At 39.7% G+C, this 23,463-nt stretch overlaps 1 protein-coding gene across 5 annotated transcripts in view; it reads left to right on the top strand.

The window, feature by feature from the left end:
* The window catches only part of DIAPH2 (diaphanous related formin 2), a 171,011-nt gene that overhangs the window by 2,906 nt on the left and 144,642 nt on the right, over positions 1-23,463 (top strand). For 2 of the 5 annotated variants that reach the window (XM_066182235.1, XM_066182233.1), the window contains exons 2-5: positions 12,960-12,992; positions 15,323-15,499; positions 16,332-16,436; positions 20,015-20,035. In XM_066182235.1, the coding sequence (XP_066038332.1) occupies positions 12,960-12,992; positions 15,323-15,499; positions 16,332-16,436; positions 20,015-20,035 (336 nt within the window). Of the gene's footprint in view, positions 1-12,959; positions 13,025-15,322; positions 15,500-16,331; positions 16,437-20,014; positions 20,036-23,463 lie in introns of those variants that run through there. The other 3 variants (XM_066182238.1, XM_066182237.1, XM_066182236.1) reach the window with 3 other exon arrangements.

Below are 23,463 nucleotides of genomic sequence, written 5' to 3'. Positions count from 1 at the left end.
GGCCTGCAGAAGTGTAGTGCTTTGTTTGGTGGGTTTTTTAAGGGCTGCAGCCTGATCAATGGCACTTTTTCCTGATTGACAGGAAGTAGGACTGGGCTGCTGAAAGAGAATCTGTGCTGGGAAAAAAACCCCAATGCTTTAAAGTATTTCTCTGTAAGACAATTGATGGCTGTGTGTACGCACAAGTAATTAAAGGTGAGCTGTATCAGGACTACTGAATCATTTATTTTCTGCTTTAGGTAGTTGGGAGAGGTGTTCAGGCTTCATACAATTTGTTGAATGTGACAGGAATGCACAATGAGAATTTAGTTCCAGTTGTTATAGTAGTAGTGTATAAACTGGAGTACTTTACTGAAGTTTGATGTCAGTGTTATGAGCACCTGGACTCATAACTGCTGCTGAAGGAGCTCTGGATTGGTGTTTTGAGGGTTTTTTTTTTCTTTATTTTTTGCTGGCTGAAGGACTAGAGATTGGAATAGGTGCCTGGTATTTTTTTTTTACAGTGAAATGGGCAGTAAAAATCTAAATTGTTTTGGCAAACAATCATCCGATTTCGCGTCAGCCCTGAGAATAGGCTGGCAGGAGGTGGCAGTCCCATGCATTTGGCAACATGCTTATTTTGCTTGTTTTAAAGCATGCCTGTTCTGTTAGGGCAAACAGACTAAATTAAGGTTGTCACGGAGATTGCTGGGATTCCTCTGTTGGTTAATGCTTAACTCAGATGTTCTTTGCTCTCCTCCACACTTCAGTGTCACATGGGAAAGAGATAATTCTGTCGGGGACCTAGGAAGTGGGAAGTGCTTGAGAGTGTCAGCTCTGGTATGACAGAGTTGGTGTAGCTACCAAGGACTTGTTAAGTTGAGCATCGTTTTGGTTGAGAAGTTGAAGTCAGACTTCTTACAGAAGTTTGTGGCGGAAGAAGGGGTGATAGAGGTCATAAAAAGAGCAGGAGAGGTTGCTGGAGAGGAGACTATAAGGGGAAAATAATTTGAATGATGAATAAGTATTTGTTGGTCAGAGACACTGAAGTCACTGTTCTTGGAGGTTTCCAAGTTCTGAATCTGGATAGAGTCTTTAGCATGCTGATGTGAATTTGGTCAAATTCAGTGCAGTCCAAACTCCTGATTTTAGGACAGGAGTTTGGACTGCACTGAGAGAAGAATGAGATCTTTTCAAGCATCTGTGGTTCTGTGAGTCAGCTCTTGTGAAGAGGTGCTGTCACAGGATTTGGGGTGCTCTGGGAGAGTTAGAGCACTGTCTAACTAGAAATTAATATGGCCAGTGCTTTTTGGTGGTGTTTTTCATTCAAGTTAATAGCGTGTCAGTTCAGGGTTAGCAGAAGCATGTGGTGGCCAGTGCCATGCTGACACACACCGCTTTACCCCCAGGTTCCCTCCAGGTCTGTGTGGGAGCTGTTCAGTGCAGGATTCTCCACTTACTACAAACCACATTTCTGAAAGGGGTTGCCTGCTGAGTGTGATGTGGCCTTTAAAATCAGATTAGGAGAAAGATGTTGTGTAATTTGCAAAACAAATTGTTAGGGGGAAGACAGCTCCTTTAATTGGAGAGCAAGTGGATTTGGTGATTCACCCAAGGAGCATCTCATATTTTGTTTTAAAAGCAGAAATTGTTTGTGCTTAACATTGAAGTCTTTTAAACCTCGTGAGCTTTGAGATGAATCAAAAGCTAGGAACTCAACATTCTGACTAATGTGCCATAACCTGGCACCAGACAGTGGGATAAAAGCTTTTATGAAGTCTCTTTAAAACAGAAGTAAGCTGAGTGTGCTTGGGAGAGCTTTCCCAGCTGTGTTGCACCACCCATATCAGTGCAGGGGTGGAGTGATTTAAATTGTGCCTATCTATCCCTGTCAGACAGACTGCTGCAGGACCCACCAGAAAAAAAAAAAAAAGGAAAAAAAAAAAGGCAGCTGTGTGCTTCTTGCATGACTCCTTTAGATATCCGTGTACTGCATACGTGAACTATGAGTCAGGTTGAGCAGAGATTTTTGGCAATCTTATTAAATGTCTTCCCTTTGAAATCATAGCGTCTTTGACTGAAATTTGTGCGTGCCTGTGGAGAGTCCTTGTCTCAAATGTATGCTTGAGGAAAAAGTGTACCAAAATGCTTGTGTTCTAAAGAAGTCTTGGTCTTACTAGATCAAAGTCAGGATTTTCCAGCAAGTGAAGTTATCTAGGGTGCAACCATTACTGAAGAGTAAGATTAACGTCTTATGAAACTTCTGCTGCCTAGAATCATTCAGGTCAGGCACTGCTGTGACATGGGAGGGTAGGGCATGCTTGATGCTGATGTTTAGGTAAATGCTTTAGTTTTTAATGGGAATTGCTGTTGGCACTGTGTAAGCGAGGTGATAGAGACAGTGATAAGCTTATCTGTGGTAATTAAACTTCCTGAACTAGTCCTTGTAAGACAAAACCGGAGGGCACTTCTGTGCACCACAGGAAGCTTTGCAATCAAAGCAGATTCCACCCAGGCCAAGTGAAAGGCAGCTGTGAGAACTGCCAGTGTGCCCCGCAAGTGGAAGTGGTGCTTTCGGAGACTTCAGGCAGTGTGGTGCTGAATATCCAAGTGTTCAAGGATGGACTTTGGTCCTGGTGTCACAAGTAGCCTGTAAACCTTGCCGGTGACACTGGGGTTGTTGGTGACCTGGCAGAAGGACAAGATCTGCCTAAAAACTTGGAGTGGGTTATGAGATGGTTTCATTTTTTCTGTATCACTTGCAGTTCTCTAGAGGTAAGCAACAAAGCAGTAATGGATAATAACATCCCTCTGATATTTTTCATCCTTGTCCAAATTCAGAGCACAACAAGCAATGTCAGTTGCTGCTGGAGCAGCTGTCAATTTCAGTTTGTTCTTCATCATTTTCCTTGTTCAACATTAAAGGGCAAGAAGTTAGGAAATTACTAAAATAAATGGCTTTATGCAGCTTTTATGTCATCATTCCTTACACTCAGTATTTTTTAAAAAAAGCTGTAACTTTGTTTAGGTGGAAATAAAGGTTTTTTTTTTTTCCTTAAAATTTGCTATGGTGATAGAGGACATAATTTTGAAAGATTAAGAATTGAAAAATCTTCTTTAGTATTTGCGTAGCAATTGATGAAGTTCCCAGTAGACAAAGCTAACTTGTCTTAAACTTGCATATTGGTTTTGTATCAAACTGGTCTTCAAACCCTGAGAATGAAGTGGCTTTTTGCTACAGTAGTTCGGAGTGAGCACCTCCAGGATTCCCCCTTGCGAGTGTAGCTTCCTAACACGTAGATGGGTGGGATGTTGTGTAACAAAAGTAACACTAACACAGGCACATATATAATACCTGGTAACAATTAGTTGTGTGGGAGAAAGGGGTGCCAGCTAAAGAATTGACTTTTTCAGGGAGCAAAAACGGGCTTCAGCACTCTCTGTGCTCCCCTTGGTGCCCTGCTGGCATAAGTTTTGTGTGGCAGTGGGACAAACGAGGCATGAAAATGGACCTGTCAGAACCTCTCCTTTACTGTTTGCTTTTCTTTGATTGCTAAAACTGATAAGACTGGAGTTATGGCCCATTAGAACTCCTCCTGTTGTATGAATTTGTCTAAAGTTCATCCACTAGTTCCATGAAATTGTGTCTGCTTTTCAGCCTGCTTCTTCTGATGGAGGCTTAGTTGGACATGGTGTGATAGCAGCACAGATCTGAGAAGGATCTGCTGTGGCAATGAAATGATATTGTGGTGTTCATCATGATTTAAATCATGGACTCTTCTGATCTGTAGGAATGCAGAAATACCTTAGAAGTTCAATTCTGGAACAAGCCACGCATGGGAATTTTAAGGTTTGCTAGAGCTCCTGAAGGTTTTTGGTACACCTGGGTGTGGCAATATTTGGTCTGAAGGTGTAGTGCATACTGTAATGTCACCACACCTTCTGTGTTGTGTAAGGCAGAAATGTTCTGAAGAGTTTCTAATGGATACAAGCTCCTCCTGTGGAAACAGGAAACTCTCTCGGGGGAGTGTCAAGGTGGTGCTTGTGGCAGGCAGCTTTCTTGTAAGGTTTCCTTCCTTTGGGTGGTCCTCAGAAAAAATCATTGGAGAAAGTAATGAACGTGGTGAAGGTCTGACATGTCTGCTGCCTGCATGTGTTCTTTGTGTGGTGTTACTAAAAGAATTTTAATTTTTAACAAATTTAAGTTGTTTCAAAGGTGGAAAATGTTAGTCTAAAAGTGACTGGTTAAAAACAATGTCATTGGAAAAAGTTCTGCCTTGTATTCCTTAGTGATTTTTGTCTCTGTGTGTAAATATATATATTAACACACTTACTGCTGCCCTACTTATAGTGGAAATATGAACTTTTCTTTTTATAACAGGACCCCATTAACATATTTAGTTTGTCCCTTTGAGTGAGAATAAATACAGAAGAACTTGCTTGGGGATTGTGGAACTTTGAGTGCTGCTACCTCGCAGTTTAGAACAAGTTTCTGAGTAAAAAAATTAAAATATTTGAGGAATTGTGCTGTAGAATCCCAGCCCCTGTGCTGCAGGACTGTTGCTCTACAGCCAGGAGTGCAGCAGCTGTGATTTTGGGTTCCAGAGGATGAGAGAATTGCAGCATTGGTGGGTGCAGGTTGGTTTCAGAGACACAGGCCTGGTTCTTTGTTCACGGATTAGCTGGTCAAACATTAATAACTTTGTCCTGGCTGGAGTCACATAAACAAAAAAAAGTAGCACCATACTACGTGTGTAGGCATGAAGATGAGAGGAAATAACCTGAGGCCTTAGATGTCCCCGTGGACGCCTTTTTGTCAGAATTAGTTGGTTATGCGTTGTCAAGTGGCTCTGTATAAATTCAGTTTGGGTTCTCAGGGATGGTGGAACAAGACAAAATAAGTACTTTGGTCAGGAAAAATGTTAGTTCTGCAGTTCATTACTTTTAACATGGTAAGCGCTAATGATGGTTGTTAGAATGACCTTTAAGGATGCCTGTGGTTTAGTGTTTTTTAATGAGTGTAGCTTTGTCAGGAACAAATACAGAGCCAACATGAGATTCATTTGATTCTAGCTCCTAATAACAGAATACAAGCTGTTAATTCTTATGCAGTATAAAGTTTTCTGCTCTCCTGTCTGCATTTTGGTTCTTCATGTTCTTTCTCTTGCTGTGAATTATTTTTGTCTATTAAATTTGAGTAACTTCTGAAATGCTTTGGTTTCATAATGGAGCTGTGCTGGATGTTTGCATTTGTAATTGTGTGAGTACATGAGTGGATGAGAACTTGACAGTTATTGAGAGTTGGAGTGGTTGTAGGTCCCAGTTGTATTAGAACAGGTAAGAATTTCCAGAAATAAGGCAACAGGCTGAGAACATACACTGATGCCATGTCTGTTTTAATTTTTGTGCCTGCCATATCCAGTGCATAAATGAAAAACAAGAGGTTTGAGCACAAAGCCTGGAACTCAAAGGGTAACCCCACGGTAGGTAGCCAAGTTCCAAGGCTGACACACAAACTCAGAACTCAGCTGGCTGCACTCCTTCAGGCTGGCTCTGCCCCTCTTTGGGAGCTGCAGTGTAGCTTTGCTCTCTGAGTTTGTGCACACTGAGCTAAATTTTACAGTAACAAGTCCACAGAAGTGAATTTTGTTTTCACCCTTCAGTTTATTGTAGCTTGGTGGAGATGCTCCCAAGGTAGAAAGATAGAGTGCAACAGAAGGCTTTGGTAAAATTTCTGCCTGTAAACCGGAAAGGCAATTGGCATTTTCAGTATGCCAATTCAATATTCATGTTTGAATTTAAGACAAAGCTTGGGTAGATAGGACAGGCTTCCTAAATCAATTAAGGTTAGTTTATAGTGTTCTGTGATTCCTGAATGACTTCTAAGATAAGCAGTAATCCCATCAGTTAACATTTGATATTTCAAAAGAATTGTTTTGTGAAAAACCTTTATAAAATTCATGTGAGTGTACTGGGGTAGCCAAAGCACATTTAAAACTTTAATATTAAGATAAACCATGTATTTTTTTTTGCTTATATCCTTCAGCAGAAAATAACAGATTCTCCGTAGTCTATGACAAGTTTCCCTAATTGTCCTGAATTCCAGTTTCTTCTTAATGGGACTCTCACCTGTACTGAAGTCAAACAATACCATGGGATTCCTCATTATTAAGTACAGTGTAATTCCTCTCTGTTCACACAGTGCTTCATTTCCTACTTCCCCAAAGGACAAATAATCTTCCAAGGATGCTGTTACAAACAGGAAAGAATTGAGAAAAGAACAGAAAGACCTTGTGTGTGACACAGCAGCTGTACATTGTTTAACCCAATATTCTTTGCCTGTTGAATTACTTTATGGCCCATGCCTGTGGAAATTATTCAACCTTGAATTTCAGGTCTTTGAGGAAAAGCCAGTTCCCTGCTATGACTACTCATTTTTCCTAGTTTTAGTATCACATTATTTATTATTAAGAGAGAAAAAAGTGACTTTAACATCAACTTACTGTAATGTAGGGCCCAAATACAGCTCTGATTGAGTACTTGCGCTTTACTAGTAGGTCTGTCTTGGAAGACAGACAACATTATTCTAAGAAGTTGTTGACATGATCCCTGTGACCATGTTCCAAGTCTGCTGAGTACAGACAAAATGAATGGTCTTCACAAGGAATTCCAGCTCCTTTGGCTCACTGCATCCCTTCTGCCGCCAGTTTGTTTGTGGGCTGTGTTTTGTTTGGTTGGATTTTCTTACTGCTTACAAAATAACCCAAACAAAGCAGATACACATGTTCTCACTCTCTCAAAGTCTGTCAAAGGCAGTATATTCCATTTTCAAGCAACTGCCCAGTATCCAGTGAAACTCCTGCAGCTTGCTGTGGGTGTTCTACTTTATTTTTAAGTGTATCAGTCCTCTCCCAACAGATGCATTCTCCCAGTTTAACTTCTCAAATAGTTTTGTAGGAAAATCCAAATGGAGTCTGACACTTATTTCAGTGTTTAGTGCACCCACAAGAGCAAGAGATGTTCTACAGAACCACCAGTATGCACTGAAAAATCTTACCAAATCTGTCTCTGCATAGAGCAGCAAGAGAAGTTTACAGAGCCTGAGTCGCTCCCTGTACAGGGGTATTGAGCTATCCTTGAATACACTGTCAGAGAGGAAGCAAGTAAGTAAAAATGAAAAAAAAAAAAAGAGTAAGTTTTAGAGTGAAGGTATTTCTCAAAGCAGCTTCTGCTTCATTGTTTAAGATAATTTCAAACCAACTCTGTCAAGTCAACTTGCTCCTCTTGAGAGAAAATGCAAAAGTTTAATTCCACGTTCAAAGTGTGTGATTGTGGTTAAAAGGGTGAAAACTAAGATTGCGGTTCAGTCAGAGCAAAGGCGGATCTTTTCACCGTGAAAAAGGTGTCTCCTGAGGAAGTGAGGCGTAAAAGGAGGCCTGTTCTCACTCCTCTGCATTGACCCCACTCAGAGCTTTAGAGCAGCTCTCCCTCAGCCCCAGCAGCTCCCCAGTGTGTCTGAATGAAAATTCAGCACCTGCACTCAGGAGAGCCAGAAGCAGGGGCAGAAGATGAGCAGCAATTCAGGGCACATCGAGTGTTGCTACCCAGCAAAACTGCTTTGTGCTGCCACTGTCATGGGAGCAAAGAGCTCAATCCCACTGCTTGTATCTAAGCAGAAAATTGAGATAAAGTCTGCACTTACTATGTCAGGAATTGTTTTGACATAGTTTTTCCAGTTTAACTGTTCCAGAATATTTCAAAAGCATATCACAATAATATTATACCAAAAAAGCAAAAGCTGAGTTTCTGAAAAACTCAAAGCTCAAGTCAACCACACTTTTGAAAAGTGAACAGCAGAGATCCGGTGCTGAGCATGGTTCTGCTAGGCACACTTTGCAGGAAAGCAACTTGGCTCTTTCCAACGTCTACTTTGCAGAAGTTTTAACAGCAAACTGTTGATAGTTTGAACTGAGGAATGTAAAAGCTGCAGAGCGTTCTGAGGAGATGTGTTTTCCTGTAATGAAAATCACGCTGTCTCTATTGAAAAGCATGCTGCACTGTCACGAGACACTTTTTCAAGATGCTCAAAGCAGAACTTTTCTTGCAGAATCCCCAGATATCAGGACAGGACCCAGACCCTGGCTGTAGCAGGGGTGCATGGAGAACTCTGCAGTTTTGTAGCAGGGTTATGAACTCTGCTGGTCCTGGGCTGCTGGTGTGGCAGCTTATCTGATGTAGTTGGTGTGGAGACTTGATGAGAAATGTTTGCATTTCATCTGTGGCTCTGGAAAATGCCAGAACTTCCTTAATTTGTTTCTGCACTGGCAGATGTTTCTGCAGTTGTCTAACCTGATCTGACTGTCCTGCTGCCACCCTTGCACTGTGTCTCACACCCAGCAGTTTTGTTGGCTTAGGCTGACATGGAACTGCAGCTTTTGGAAAAATAAATTTAAGTAAATAAATAAATAAAATAATTATAATTTTCTTCTGTTTTTTAGAGCTTACTTATCAATGAGCACCAAGAAACCGTTGTCTGAAACAAACTTTTCAAAACAGTGATGGCAGTTTGAGCTTCAAATTATAAATACATTAAGATAAGTTAGTTCAGATGTCTTCCTCAGCTCCTTTTGCACCTTCACTTGCGAAGGTGATTGCATTGACTATGTTTGTTTACGGTGGTTTTTTGGTTGTTGTTGTGGTGTTTTTTTTTTTTTTTTTTTTTTTTTTTTTTAAAATTTCTGGACGAATTTGCTCTTCTGTAAAACCTCAGTCCCTATAATTTGTGAGGGGAGTGTTTGATATGATTCCCAAGCCTCTGGCATGTGTTCCCTGCCCTTCTGTTTGGGAGCAGTGCTGAGGCATCTCCCAGCAGGCAATTAAAGAATTGCTGCCCTCTGCTGTTAATGATTTACTAGCCTGGGTGACCCTCGGGCTTTATTTAGCATGAGGAATTGTCAAACTTATTTCTGGAGCATTGCTCATTTGTGGACGGTCATTCTCCTGAGGGGAAAACAGTTCTCCATCTGTATTTTGGCAGCCCATGTTTCTCTCCATCTTCAGGCTCTAGGTTAAGCCTTTATTTGAAAAATTGAATAATCAAGGAGTTTTCGAAACAAGCAGCTGCAAGGCAAACAAGATTTTTTCCATATGGTGTCATATAGACCAAATGGAAGTGTACAACAATAGTAACAAAACTATTGGTATTGCTCAATTCAAGTGTTTTGGAGAAAGCAGATGGATTACAACACTCATTTCAAGGTTTTTCTGAAAGCATGGTGAATGCTCCTTGAAGTGTGAAAAATATTATGCTAAAGCAAACATTAGTAATAAAATTAATAAAAATATAATACACAAAATGTCAGGTATACTTCATCATGGGTAAAGATCTTGAAAGGCCTAAACGAGTGTGTCGTCCTGGTTTCTGCACATCTGCTTTTATGACTTGGGTATCTTTTCACAATTTCCTAGGTGCCTTTTTAGATTTAATTGCAAAACTGAAGATGATAACAGATGGTTAAATTGTCTAATGGGAACATTATTCATTCTCTCAACTGAAGAACAGAGGTTGTAGGAGTGAATTCTATTTTATGACTAAGACCTAGGTTCAAGATGCAGACAACTTTTTGTACTTCAGATATTAGCCAGTTTTACATGTGTCCCTTTAAACTCCCTTGTGTTTATATGGGTGCTCATATGGGAAGTTATTCCTTTCCTGCTTGTATGCAAATTAAAAAGCTCTTGTCCTTGAGTGGAGCTGTACCATGGCTTTTGCAGGTGTTAAATTTGAGGTAAATTTTAGAAAACAGCAATATCAGCTCAGTTTAAGAAAAAAAATCAAAGCATGCAAGTTAGGAGAAGGTCAAATTTCTGATTGTTATCCCTAGAAAATGAGCTTTGCTGGGAGCAGGGGAGCTGCTCCCTGAGCTTGCAGCCTGTGTGCAGAGATGGGCGTCCCAGCACACCATGATTTGCCTGGGCTCTGGAGTGAAAATTGCTGTGAAGTTTAGAAGTTACCCGGCTGATTATTGTTCATTCTGCACGTGGTGATCTGGGAGTTACTGCTGGTTTGATTTTTGTGGTGAGAGAGAGATTCCTGAGCATAACAATTTAGAACATGGCAAAGTAATACTTAAATATAATCAGCCCATGTCAACACACCTCAGTTTACAACTCATGGACAGCTTAAGTGATTTGGAGGGTTTTATTAAAACACAAGTTAGAAAAAGGTATAAAAAAGTAGGCTTGCTGTGAGTTTTGTATTCAAAGTTGATGCAGTCACCTCAAGTAATTTAATTCTGTGAATGTGACATTGTTGCTGTTGTAGCAACACATGTTTGTGTGAGGAAGCTGTGCTTTCTGCATCAAGAAAGGAAGTGATCTATGAATATCTTTCTACTGTTTTCATGTGCAAGATTTCAATTACTCTGAATATTAACTTGGCTGAGGCCTTTTGAGATAAAAGAATTGTCTGGTGCAGTTGCATTAGTACATGCCATTATTTTTGTGTGCTTTACTGTCATGATCTCTCTGTACTTATGAAAGTAGCCAGATACAGAGAGTAAGCTAAGACTGGGAAGAGTGAATAGAAAATGATATTAACTATTCATAGACTGGAAAGGGAGAAGCTGTATCACTTAAATTTTCTAAGTAAAGAATGAAGTCCATCAGTAGAAAACAGTTTTTTGGTATAGGTGCTGAAGAAGTTCTGTGGTTTGTGTAGATAATACGACTAGGAGAGAGAGATGATCTACAGCTGTCTTAAATTGTATATGTTTTTATACATATACGTGTTAATTTGATATCCCTTATCTGCAAATATTTCCTCAGAGATTTTTTGTGAAGCTTTTTCTCTTGGGCTGCTCCTGCAAACAGGGACTCAATGTCTTTAACAAGCTAGGAAGCCGTAGATTTTTCTGTCTTGTCTTGCTCTGGCTGTCTCATAGATGGCTGAAAGAATAATGCTAGAGGACTACAGGATCTGCAATATCTTAAATTTCCTTCTAGGGAGGTAAACTACTTTTGGGTTATGTTCTGAAATCAGCCTGGAAGTGCAATTTCTTTGTTAGTACAAGAGGTTGTCAAAATTGTGTGGGGATCTGCAGGTACAGAACTGCCTTGACTTTGCCTCCAGCTACTTGCAATGTCTCTCCTACCTGTTAAATGTGCTGCTTATCTCGAGTGGCTGCTGGCAGCAGTGGAGCTTGTGCACCACAAGAATATCTGGGAAGAGTGCTTGCGGGGTCTGAAAACATGCAGTGTGCTATCTTGTTTTAGTATTCTGTATTTTGCCCAGAGGAGTTTGAGTGACAAATGCAATATAAGTGTAGAGATGGGGTAGATGATCCTGTTCCAGCTTCTGGCAGAGATTGACAGTACTTAAATGAGAAGGGGAAAAAAATGTTCTCATACAAGCAGCTCCTAAAATGAATATGGAGTTTCAGAACTTCTTGCTTGCCTGGCCTGTCTCTGGTCTAAAAACAGGGTTAGGTGTTACTTCCTTTTTCTCTGTAATCTCAATAAAAAGGCTTGCGTGCCAGAGTGGTAAGTGGACATCTTAGTTCTGATTTCAAAAATGGTAAATTCCATGCTAAGTCGAGGTGAGGGGAATACTGGAGAAGTGTAAGGAAGGACGTTGAGATGTGGTGGTTTGGAAGATGAAAGGTTGGTGTCAACATCTGGATGTGCAGATGTCTGTGCTGGGTTAGGCTCAGGTGGAGTTTGTTCAGAACAGCCCATCTGGTGCTGTGTCCTAGATTTGTGACCAAAACAGCACTGACAGAAAGAACCCCTGTTCTCCAGCTTGTGCTGAACAGCCCTTCCCAGTGTCCAGGATTTCTGCTTCTTGTGAGTTCCCTCCAAGAGCAGGGTGGGTGGTCTGGAGGTGGGGGCACAGCCAGGACAGCTCATCCACAGCAACCAAAGACATTCCAAAATGTACCACATCATGCTGGGCAATGAGGGCAGGGCTGCGGGGTGGTGAGGAGGAGTTTATTCCAAATCATCAGGTGCTCAGAAGCTGGATAGGCACTGGCCTGCTGGTGCCAAATGATGGCTTTTTAAATTTATTTTCTTTTTTCCCATCAGTTATTACGTTGTCTTTATATCTCAACCATCAGGTTTTTCTTGCTTTTATACTTGTGATTGGACACATGGTGCTGCTGGGAGGGAAGGAGCAAGTGGCTGTGTGGGGGCTGACCTGTGAGCCAGGGTCAGTCCTCTCCACTGCCCCATGTACTTCTGAATGCTTCTCAAATTCTGTCCCCCCCATGGGTTCCAGACCCTAACTCCTGTTCATGACACTGCTCTGTGTCAACTGAGAAAAGTTCACAAACCAAATGCTTCCTTGATAATTAATGATTGCTGCTATTGGTGTGCGACGTGGGTGGCTTTTTTGGCCATGAATAAAAATGTGACACTGGTCTTTGTCATCAGCAGGATTTCCTGCTTAAGGAAGAAGTGACGGGGCAAAAGGGAGGGAGAGTGATTTGTGCATCATCATTTCACTGACTTGAGCCAGTTCATCTCCAGGCTGACATGGCTCAGTGTGCAGGAGCACTTGGCAGGAGGCTGCACAAGTTTGGGCACAGGGAAGTGCCTGGGCAGAGCCGAGAGTTCCCCGTGGCTCTGCTGACGCACTCGTGAGTCCAGGAGTCCGTGTTTGTTTTGGAAACCCTTCTGAGAGACCTGGCTGCTCTTTTGTGCAATACTGGGGGTGCTGCAGCACTGCAGGCTTCAGGTTCATCAGTTGCATACTCAGGATAAGGTGCGATGGGATGCAAGCTTGCTTTTTCCACAGAAAAGGCAGGAAATTCCACGTCCATTCACCTGCAGCTTTTTCTAGAACACTTAGTGACATTTCAAATGTTTTTTAATGTTCAAATACATGAAATAGACTTCTTTATTCTGAAGCAGTAGGTAACGTTGTCTTTTTTTCTTTGATTTGTGTGTGTTGTTTTTTTGTTTTTTGTTTTTTTTAATAGAATATTCAAATAAAAACTTTGGCAGATGATGTGGTAAGGTCTTTGTAGCATCTTAATTTGCAATGGTAACTCCACGCTGCATGCTACTTTACTCAATGTTGTGGACAAAATAACATTCTTATAAGGATATTAAGCATTAGATTTCAGAAAATTGAGTGACTATTCCTAAAGGTCCTAATTTCTGACTTCAGTTGAAGAAGATTAATAATGATTTCTACTTGGAGAAACTTCCTTAAGCACATTTTAAATACTTCAGTAATACTGTGGCTGTGTTGAAACTGTTACTCAACAGTTGAAGTGTTACTTCTCTTGACCTTCTCTTTACCAGTAAATGATCTGCAGTGTTTCTTTAAAGTTGGTTGCCACATGATTCAAGTGGAACCATTTTGGGTAATAAATGTGTGCTGAATGCCAAAGAACAAGTTCGTATTCAGTAGCACTAATTTGATAAAGCTGAATACTTTGAAACTAGTTCCAAAGTATTTTTTTCAGGAACTTATATCAAAACTGATTTCATTAAAATTACAGCCTTGTGTTTTATATATAAAATAAAGCCAGACTGGTTCTTTAGTTAATGATTGTCTGCACATCTGAAATGAGGAAATGGTGCCTGGTAATCACATAGAAGATTCCTTTGTGTCTTTCAAGTGATGTCACCAGTGCAATCTCCTTGAACAAATTTTATGTTAATAAGTTATATTTGAAACAGATGACAGTGGGATGAAATTGGATCTTAAATGACTTTTTGGGACTGTTGAATGGTCAACATAAAGCTGAATTTGGTTAAATTTGGATACTGCCTTTCAGGCATTGTCGTATCCGTGGCCTTTTCACCAGGCTATGCCCTAGTTTCCAAAAATGTAATTTAAACTATTCTAATAAGGTAGAAAACTGATTAAAGTGATATCCTTGCTTTTGTCAAAGATATTAACAGTATCCTTGTAAGTATTGTGCTTCTGTCCACAAATACAAAAAATATTTAAGGAAGAGGAAAAACCCCCGTACCACTCCTCCCTCAAAAAAAGAAAAAAGCTCAAAAGAAATTCAAAGGGAATGCAGCTTATGTAGGGACACTTTCCTTCAGAAATTTAAGGTAATTGTGTAGGATCTCAAAAAATAACAAAAACAATGAACAACAAAAATGAATAAAAAACCCAAAATAACAGAAAAATATTATTTCTTCTTCACATTCCAGAGCTGTTGCTCTTGTGTCTCCTCTCTGGACTCACTAATCTAAAATGAATCAAAATTTTTGCAAACAAAGTACTCCATCCGGCATTTCACCCCTCAGAGAGGTCATTTAATTGTAGCCAATATAAGTTTTGGTTTACGTGTTTTGGTGGAGATGATAGTAACTGCTCTGAATGATCCTGGTGGCCCTACATAAGCTGCTGTTAGATGGAAGCACATCTTCATAAGGCTGTTGAGTGCCTGAAACAAATACTGGAGTATTTGTGGATGCAGGCAGTTCTTGGAGGAAAATTGCTATATGCATGATGTTCTCAAAATGAACATAGATAGATGTATATATATTAAAAAAAATGAAGACAGTTATTAAAAAATTCGGACTCTATTGAGAATAGAGTTATATTAAAATGTAAATACAATAAAAATGGCCTTATAAGGAAGGTGCTGGTTATTTCTGATATTAACCCAGTAACTGAGCATGCTTACAGCCCAGGAGGTGGGGATGGGTGTCAGCCCTAACCAGAGAATACCCTGGCAGTGTCTGATGCTTCCACCAACATCTGGCCTTGTGTTTAACCATGGGTGGCTGCTTCTGTGTGGGCAATCCATCACCTGGCTTTCTAAAGCTCAGCACTAATTCCAGGAGTTCCTACTCAAAAAACTCTTCAAGGAGTTATGAACTATGCTTGAAGCATTAATTCCTCTACAAACTTCATTTTACTTTGGCAGGATTTTTTTAATAAGCCTGATGAACTTGTGAGTATCTCCTTCCCCACACTGCCTTTTTCAGTTGTCCTCCAAGGGCTTACAGCTCTTCAGGTGAAGGAGCATTGGACATTCATTACCTTTGTGGTACCATATTTATTCACTACCAGATAATTAGAGAGTAACAGAAGAAGATGAGCTGAAGATTTTGAAGTGCTAAGAGTTTAACCTATCTGGTGCAAATTTGGATCAGTGAGAAATATTTAAATCCCTTTTGCATGTGACCTATCATGAGTTCACCTTATATGTTATTGTCTTTCTGTGCAAAGTAATCTCTGAATATTAGAGTATTTTTACTTACAGTTCAGTTTAACTCTGCTGCTTGAATTAACTAAAAACGTGCATTGCTGCCATGTAATTGGCTGCTTTTCCCTGTTTCTATTTCTGCTCATTTTTGAATGTCTTTGCAGCGTGACAGAATCACAAGCTTCAGGAAATCAGCAGCGAAAAGAGAGAAGCCTCTCATTCAGCATCCTATTGACTCCCAGCCTTCCATTAGTGAGATCCCACATGCCCAGGCACTTGTTGATGAGCGCTGCATGAACTTGTCAGAAAAAGAAGTTATGGATCTCTTTGAAAAAATGATGGTAAGGTGTGGCTATGGTGGAAGAACTGGGTAGCTCAGCTCTGCTCAGTGGAGCCGTGAATGTCTTTTGAAGGATTGGATAAGTGTTAATTAAGTCTTGCTTGCTTTGCTTGTTAAGGGATTAGTTTTTACCTTTCCAAGTCGTGTTAATTGAAGCTGATAGGTCTGTCTCACAGAGACCAGCAGCTCTGTGACGAGGCTGTTCACCAGCAGTTACTGCAGGAACATTGACTCCTCTTAGGTGCCAGTCTGAAGTTACTTTGACTTTTAATGGCAAGCCTAGTCATGACTGCATTGTATTTTAATCAGTTATTAAGTTAAGTGTCTTAATAGGTTTAATCTAGCAGAACATTTTGACTTTTAGGCTTGTTTTAAATATATCAGTTGAAACAATTACACCTCTACCCCTTCCACTAGCTAATCATCCATGTAATTACAGCCTTTGATTAGATAGTGCAGGAATGGTGTCCACTGTGATAAGATTTCGCTAAAAACACAGGAACATCACAAGAGTTGGCACTGATGCATCAACTTGAGGTGTAGAATTGTTGTGCTTTTTCTCTAGTTTTACTTCTTGAGCCAAATTTCACAAATGTTTGCTACCCTTGATGCAATTTAAATTTTGACTAAGTCTCAACAGCAGTGAACACTTGAGGTGACAGAATTAATTGTGAAAATCAGGGCAAAATCAAACACGTGCAGATAAAGTGGAAAAAAGTCACTTCCATTTGTTTATAAAACTGTTTCTTTAACAAAAGTAGCTTAACAGGGACAACAACTAATAAAAATCCTGAGGTGTTATTCCTGATGTTTTGTGGTCTGTTCCTTTGCAGGAAGACATGAACCTGAACGAGGAACGTAAAGCTCCTTTACGAGACAAAGACTTGAGCACAAAACGTGAGATGGTTGTCCAGTACATTTCTGCAACTGCCAAATCTGTAAGTACTCAGCTCTTCAGGGCACACCTGAGGAAGGAGCTTAGCTTTGGGTCTTAGGTTTTTCAAGCTTGAAACTTGAAATTTTTTGTCTGGATTTATCTAAGAGTGCTAGGAAAAAATAAGTGTGTACTTACTAACTTCTAAATGCTTGCAGCTGCATCTGAGCAGTTAGTTTGCATTTCCCTTGCTGTGCAATGTAAAAATTTGATTCTTTTTATGGAAACTATAAGAAATTGCAAATCCAGTGATGTAGAGTAATGGATGGAACCTGATCATATTTCTGTGCAATTCATCTTAAGGATTTTTGGTACCCATAGTTTCTGACTTTGAGGTTTCAGTAGCAATGTATGCACTAGACTCCTTTAGTGAAAAGATGGTCTTAAAACCAGTTTCAAATTACATTTTGAATAGAAAAAAATGTTTTAGCTTTTCATTGATGTTGATTCTTCTCTAACTTAATTGATTAACCCTTCATGCAGAATTGTTGAAGTCTAACTTCTTTAAGGTGCAAAAAGTATAATAAAGAAATGACTGGATACCCCAACGTTTTTGGGGTGGTGAAATACAATTTCAAGTAGTAAAGAGCTGCTGTTTATTTTCTGCAGTTGAACTGTTCATACAAATTAGTTATATGCCAGCAACGCTCTGTGTGTGTTAAAAGTTAACTATGGCAAGTAGAGAAATAAGTTAAGATTGTCAGTGTCTGCCTAAGGAATCTTTAAGCATGGTCTGCAAGCAGTACAGTTGACTTGTCCCTTGTTAACCTTGAAAATCAGTTCTGCAGAGTTAAATTTCAAAAATTAGGATGACAATGACCTGCAGTTAATTATTATGCAAATGCCTTGCATAAAACATTATAAACTTCAGTGAGGAAAAGCTTGTGTTATAATGGTGATGAAATGGTAATGAAAATGGTGATTTAAGTTCGGAGAGGAGTGATGTTCCTGCATGAGTTCATCTTAAACAAAATCCACGGTCCTTTAGTGTGTGCTGGAAGGAATCCAGTGCTTTAAGCATGGTCTAACTAAATGTACAAATTACTGGAGAATTATTCAAGCTTATGCAGTGAATGTTATGAACCATGAGCTAGACTGTCTTTGGGAACTGCTAATTATGCTTCATAAGGTTTTTATCTCCACTTGATGATCAATATTAAATCTGGAATTTTTCTTAGTATGCAAAAATACTTTATTGAAGTAGTAGAAAGCGGAAGTAGAAGTGTTTGCTTTTTTCCCCACAAAGTAGTTGAACAATGGTGATGTCTCTCATGTACACTGCAACTGAAATGCAGCTGCCTCAAGCTCCAGATTTGTGCAGCTGAATAAGGAAAGCATGGCTACCATTGCATGGCTCACTGCTGAAATTTTACTGCATTGCATTGCTCCCCATGTGTGCTGCAGCATGGGAAACTTAACAGAACCAGGAATATATTTGTCCAAATGTACTAACAATTTAAAACCAAGTCATTCTAAAAGGTCCTCGTACGTAAATGTGCACTTTGGGGCAAAGTCAGCACCAGTGTGGGTGTTTTACATATTGCAAAGTGTTTTTCCTGGAGGAAAAACAGCTCCTATTGAAGTCTGTGTGCTTCAGTATGTCCTCCTTGCAATTGAATCACAGCATTTGAATGGAATTTTTCACAAATATGCATTACCTTTCTGTAGCGTGTTGTCCTAATTTATCTTTTAAATAGCTGGCATCTTGATTGTTAAAAAAAAATCTAAAACACAGAGGTTAATTTTAAAATGTTGATTGGTATCTTATAGTGGCACAAAACCTCATTTTCACTTGTAATTTCATCCTCTGTTTAGTGCAACTACTATTCTGCTCAATGAATTCAAGCCCTAATCAATCTTTACTGGATCATGAATTATCAAACTTTTTTTTCTTCGGGATTGTCTTCCATAAAAATGCTGGTTGCGTTCAAAATTATGTCTTTAAATTTTCTACCTTTTTCTTTTGTCACAGATAATTTTCTGTCTTCCTTTTTTACACTGAAAATACTTGGACCTTCTGCTTAGAGCTCACAAAACATGTTTAACAGTTGATGTGACTTTTCTTGCAGTTCACTTCATGTTTGTTTTAATTAGGCTTTTGAGCTCCCTTCCTTCATGTGAAAACATCACTTTCATTTGCTGATGTTGTCTTAACCAAATTATTTTAAATTTGGTGCTTCATTTTCTCTGCTTGTGTGCTGTCTGCAGCATGTTGACCATGCTTTTCTTAAACACTTGTCTTCAGAGTTCTGAGAAAGGAACTTTGGGTTTCACTGGGTGAAGAAAGTTTTTCCTTGGGCATGGAGGACATGCAGAAGCTGATGAGCTGGATGCTTTCATGGGAAGTGATTTTCTGTGCTTGTCATTCCTTCTCTCACTTGAAGAGAAAGATTGTTGACCATGGAAATCGTACCTGAAAACTGGTGAGGGATTGAAATTCCATTTCAGAGCTGAACCTGGTGACGTTTTGTGCTGTACTGAACAGCTGGACATTGGTGAGAGGAGAAGATAGTAAATTAGGAGGAGAGATTGTCTGGTGATGGCAATCCCTTCTTGCGCTTCTAGAGGAAACTTCTTCAGGAAGAGAATGTTGATTGTGAAAGACTTGCAGGGGCTTTTGTTTCAGAAGAGTTCCTAAAGGAATAAAGGAAGAGATAAGAGTAGAAAATGAAGCAGGTAGAGGCTGAACAGATACAGTCACATTCAGATCTCAGAACCAAACCAGCTGGTGATGAGATGAAAGTGGTTATTCAGTGAACTGGCTGCTGTCAGGCTGCAGCAGGTGAGCTGAGGAGGAGAGGCTGCGCTGTTGGAGCAGATGTCCATTGTCCTGGTGCTCCCAGGAACGTGGCCATTTGTGCAGGGTGACGGAACAGGGCACAGATGTGCTGCCTTCCTGCAGTTTCCTCTGGGGAAAGTCAACTTTTTGTTCGTGAACAGAGAGAGATGCTGTTCCATGGTAAAGAGAAGATGGCATTCTGAAAATCACTGTTTAATTATCCATGTAATTAAAAGCATCCATACCGAGCAGTTGAATAAAAATGTCATGTGAGATTTTCTGAAATGCAAGTTGGAGTTATAACTGTAGGCTATGTTTTTGATTACGAAAACTTAATTAAATTCAGTGGTGACATCATCTAAACAGATCAAAAGCTCCATAATAAAAGCAGTTGTTATACATACAAGGAAGTCAGTATGCCATTAGAGTGTTCTCAGTGTCGTATATAAAGTATCTGACCTGATAATTTTAACAAATGGCATATTTAATCTTTCAAGATGCAGCTGTCAAGACAGGTATTTAGTTATTTGTTGGTAAATGTATCAAATACTGATGATTCAGCAGCAGAACATAAGAATTTGAAATTGTTGCTCCTGCCACAGAGCTGCTGTTTTCCTATTGAGAAGCTCTAATCCCTAAACAGGTGGATAAAGTAGCAAAAGAATGTAACTACTACTAATGATTAAACACTGAAAAATGTGTGTGCAACTACGTCCTACTAAGTACTGTGCTGTGTTTATTTATGTATTATTATTATTATCTTTTTTACACTATAACCTCTCTTGGCTGACCACTGCATGCAGATAGTCGGAAGTAAAGTTCCGGTGAGTACGAACATGAGAGTTTTGTTTCCTCTTATGAACTTCCCCTCTTAGAGATTAGGCTGGAATATTTCGGACTTTTATCTGGGTTTTAAAAGTTCAGTGGGCACAACTGAATCCTTGGTTTATCAAAGTAGTTGTCAACCACCACAGTCAAGTTTATCTTACCAGTATGAGATCGTTGCTTACACTTCTGAGGGATTTATTCAAGTTTCCAGGAGTCTACTTCCAGATACTTCAAACTCACTGAGCTCATCTCTTCATTGTGAGCAACAAATATAATTTAAAATTGTCTTGCTTTTTATTGAAGACAAGCACTTGAAATTTTAAATTGACAGTATTTGGCTTACCTCATTCTGTTTAGATGTGGAATTTTTTATGTCCTCATGGTTATTATTTGTTGCTTGTCTTGGAAATGCCAACTTCAGCAGATCAGTGTGAGAATAAGATTAATATGGAAGACTCAGGAGGTCAATAAGTTTAAGATGAGATCACTGAGAACATAACTTTTCTCTTTTCAAGGACTCATCTACATTTTATGTTTTCTTGATTGAATTCAAATATTATAAGCAAACATTTGGGATTTAATTTGTTGGAGTGAGTTCAGCAAGTTTTTGTTTCCTGGAAAAAAAAGTGGTTTTTTTGGGAAATTATTACATATGGATTATAAATAGTGGTTGAAAGCAAAGATGTTCTTTTAAATTATGGATGGACTTTATTTTTTATTACATCCAAAACAGGCTTTTCAGGTACAGCAAGGCTTTCTTGGGTCATATTCAGTAATTAAATTCTGTAATAAAAATAATAGAGAACAATCTGACATAAAACTGTCTAATCATCACTTCAGATGCAGTTAGGATTTTATCCTACACACTATATTCTTAATATATTTTTCTCTTGGCTCTGTTTTATTCAGAGTGGCCTTTAAAGACACTTTTATGTTCACCAGTACTTTTTAGTTGTGTACACACTCTTGGTTCTTCCCTTGATTGAGGAAAATACCTTCCATGTGCTTATGTATTTAAAGGTATTTGATTTGTGAGGGGACAAATTATTAATTTTCCAGTTCAGTGTGTTAAAACTAGTTTCAAACAGTCCCTGCTGCTGTGTAATTTCCTTATGGTGTAAATTAGCCTGAACAGCTGCTTTGTGAAGAGGTTATTTTATAACGGAAGCTGATATTCCCATAGTGGGTAGGAGAGAAATTCTAAGATATTTTCTTTCCCATGCCTTTGAGTTCAGGGTCTGATAAACAGCAAGAACAGCTCTGCATTAAAAGCATGTTTTTGTGCAAATAACTTGCTAAATACTAAAATAAGAAGTGCTGTGCCTGGAGTGTGGCTTCTGCATATTATTGCTTAACAAGCACTTGCACCTCTGTGTGCTTCTTCCAGGATTCTTCCTCTAGGAACTCTTTGCTTCTGCCAGCACATGGAGCTATTTCCTTGAAGACTTACAGATTCACTGTGATCAGGGAGGAGAGGAAATTTGGGATGTTCCTGGTAGTGCTCTTGCGTTGTAGAGATTGCAGAGAAGAGGTTTCCCTGTTCATGGGAATTTGGGAGCTTGAATTTACTTGAATTTTGCACGGGATCCTCAGCACTGGTGGGGCTCTGTGTGGTGCAGACTCTCATTTGAGTTGCCATCAATGAATCATTCTCTGCCTTAATTGTAACACTGTGAGGTGACTGGTCAGGAAGCAATTTAAGATTTTCATTCTTAAGCATTGGTTTAATCTCTGAGCATTCTGATGTGGGACCCAACCCTCTTCAGTTTCTTTCTACTTCTCTTTTGCTTTCGTCTTTATTAGATGTTCTCCTGTAAAACATTTTTCTCTGAGACCTTAGACCTCAAAGTAAATGAGAAATGTTTCTGTTAAAATCTGGCCCATGTAAAGGCATAGAAATACTTAAAGGTAGTATTCCAATCAAACTCTCCTTGAATAGGGAAATAAAAGGGGTAACACCTGGTTCAGCATTTGAGTTAGCATGGCTAGAGGTAAGACTGGATTGAGACAGACACTGATTGCAGGGAATAACAGAAAATAATCATGGTAAGCTGAAAATTCTCTGAAAGATTCCAAGGATGAATTTTTATGAGCTGTCTTGAGTGACCATATTGAAGAGGGAGGAAAAGAAGGAAGAGGAGTTGGTTCCTTACTGCTGTGCAGTTAAAGATGTGTGGGACCTGACACTGGTCAGAGAATGGATTTTAGACTCCGGGCAATGGCTTGAAGCCTGTGGGAAAGCTGGGCACCTAACATTCTCATTCTGGCCTGGGAAATCGTGAGGAGGAACCCAAAATAATCCCTGGTGAAGAAATGTACCTGTCCTGAAAGCCTTAGCATGTCCTGCTTCCTCCTTGGGAAGGAGCCTTAGTAGAGCATGCTGCCAGTTCTTTGAACTGTTGATCTATTTTTGAGGGAGTCATGGGGCTTCTGAAAATAAGGCACTAGGCAGAGCAGGAGTGTTTCCCTGATGGCCTGGGTGGCACAGAAAGAGGAGGCAGCAAGATCCCACCTTGATTTAAATACAAAACAGCGACTAGCAAAGACTTCAGGTTGCCCCAGTCTGAGCTGGAGTCTCCTTTGGAGCTGGCAGCAGACTGCAGTGGAGGGACAAACTCATCTCTTGGGAAAAACCACTGTCTTGCATTTCTAGAGCGCTTTTCAGGGTCTAGCTTAACAGGCAGTGGCATTGATTGAAGTTGCCGTTGTCTCATCTCTGTGCATTTTGTGGCTCTCTGCAGCATTTCTGTTTTCTTCTTTTACCATTTGGGGGATGGCTGAAATGACAAAATTTGTGCCCGGTTAGATCTATATTGCGTAGATGATGTGCACTGGTTACACATAAAACCTTTTCTGATTCCCATCTGTCCAACGGGTGGGATAAAGCTGTTCCTTTTTCCTAGTTCTTTACCTTATGGTCCTTCAGAGTGATGATTTTTCTGAATTTTGGTATATTAACCTGATTCATGAGCAGCTCCTACCCTTATGAAGATAATCCCCACTCATTTATTTTTTTTCTTTTGGTGGAAGAGCATCTCTTTGTTTAGGATGTGGATGGTGACTGATTCTAGTCCCTTTAGGTCCTTCTTACTCATCTTTGCCTTGGTCCTTTGATATGTACCTGGCATGTGATACCCAGCTAAAGGTGCTTTGCACGTCAGCAAGTAACATCCTCAAAGCTGACACCGTGCAGAGGACCCTGCAGTCACAGTCTGTCCTGGTTTTGTTCTGAATCTGAAAGTATGTTGTGAACTCAGTTCTGGTTCGTGCCTTGAATCTGGCTAGGTCAAAGTCTTTAAATTAAATTTAGCCAAGTCATTTTGTCACCAGCCATGCTTAGTGTGTGTGTTTGGAAAATGAATGGTAAGAATTTGAAGAGGGTAAACCGTAAGAAGTGGAACTTTGTGAAAGAGAGACAATTTGA

Source organism: Chamaea fasciata, unplaced genomic scaffold (genome assembly GCF_029207755.1).
Source record: "Chamaea fasciata isolate MVZ Bird 193981 ecotype frontalis unplaced genomic scaffold, bChaFas1.0.hap1 SCAF_4, whole genome shotgun sequence".
NCBI classification, from domain to species: Eukaryota; Metazoa; Chordata; class Aves; order Passeriformes; family Sylviidae; genus Chamaea; species Chamaea fasciata.
This window is presented reverse-complemented; position numbering and strand designations above follow the sequence as displayed.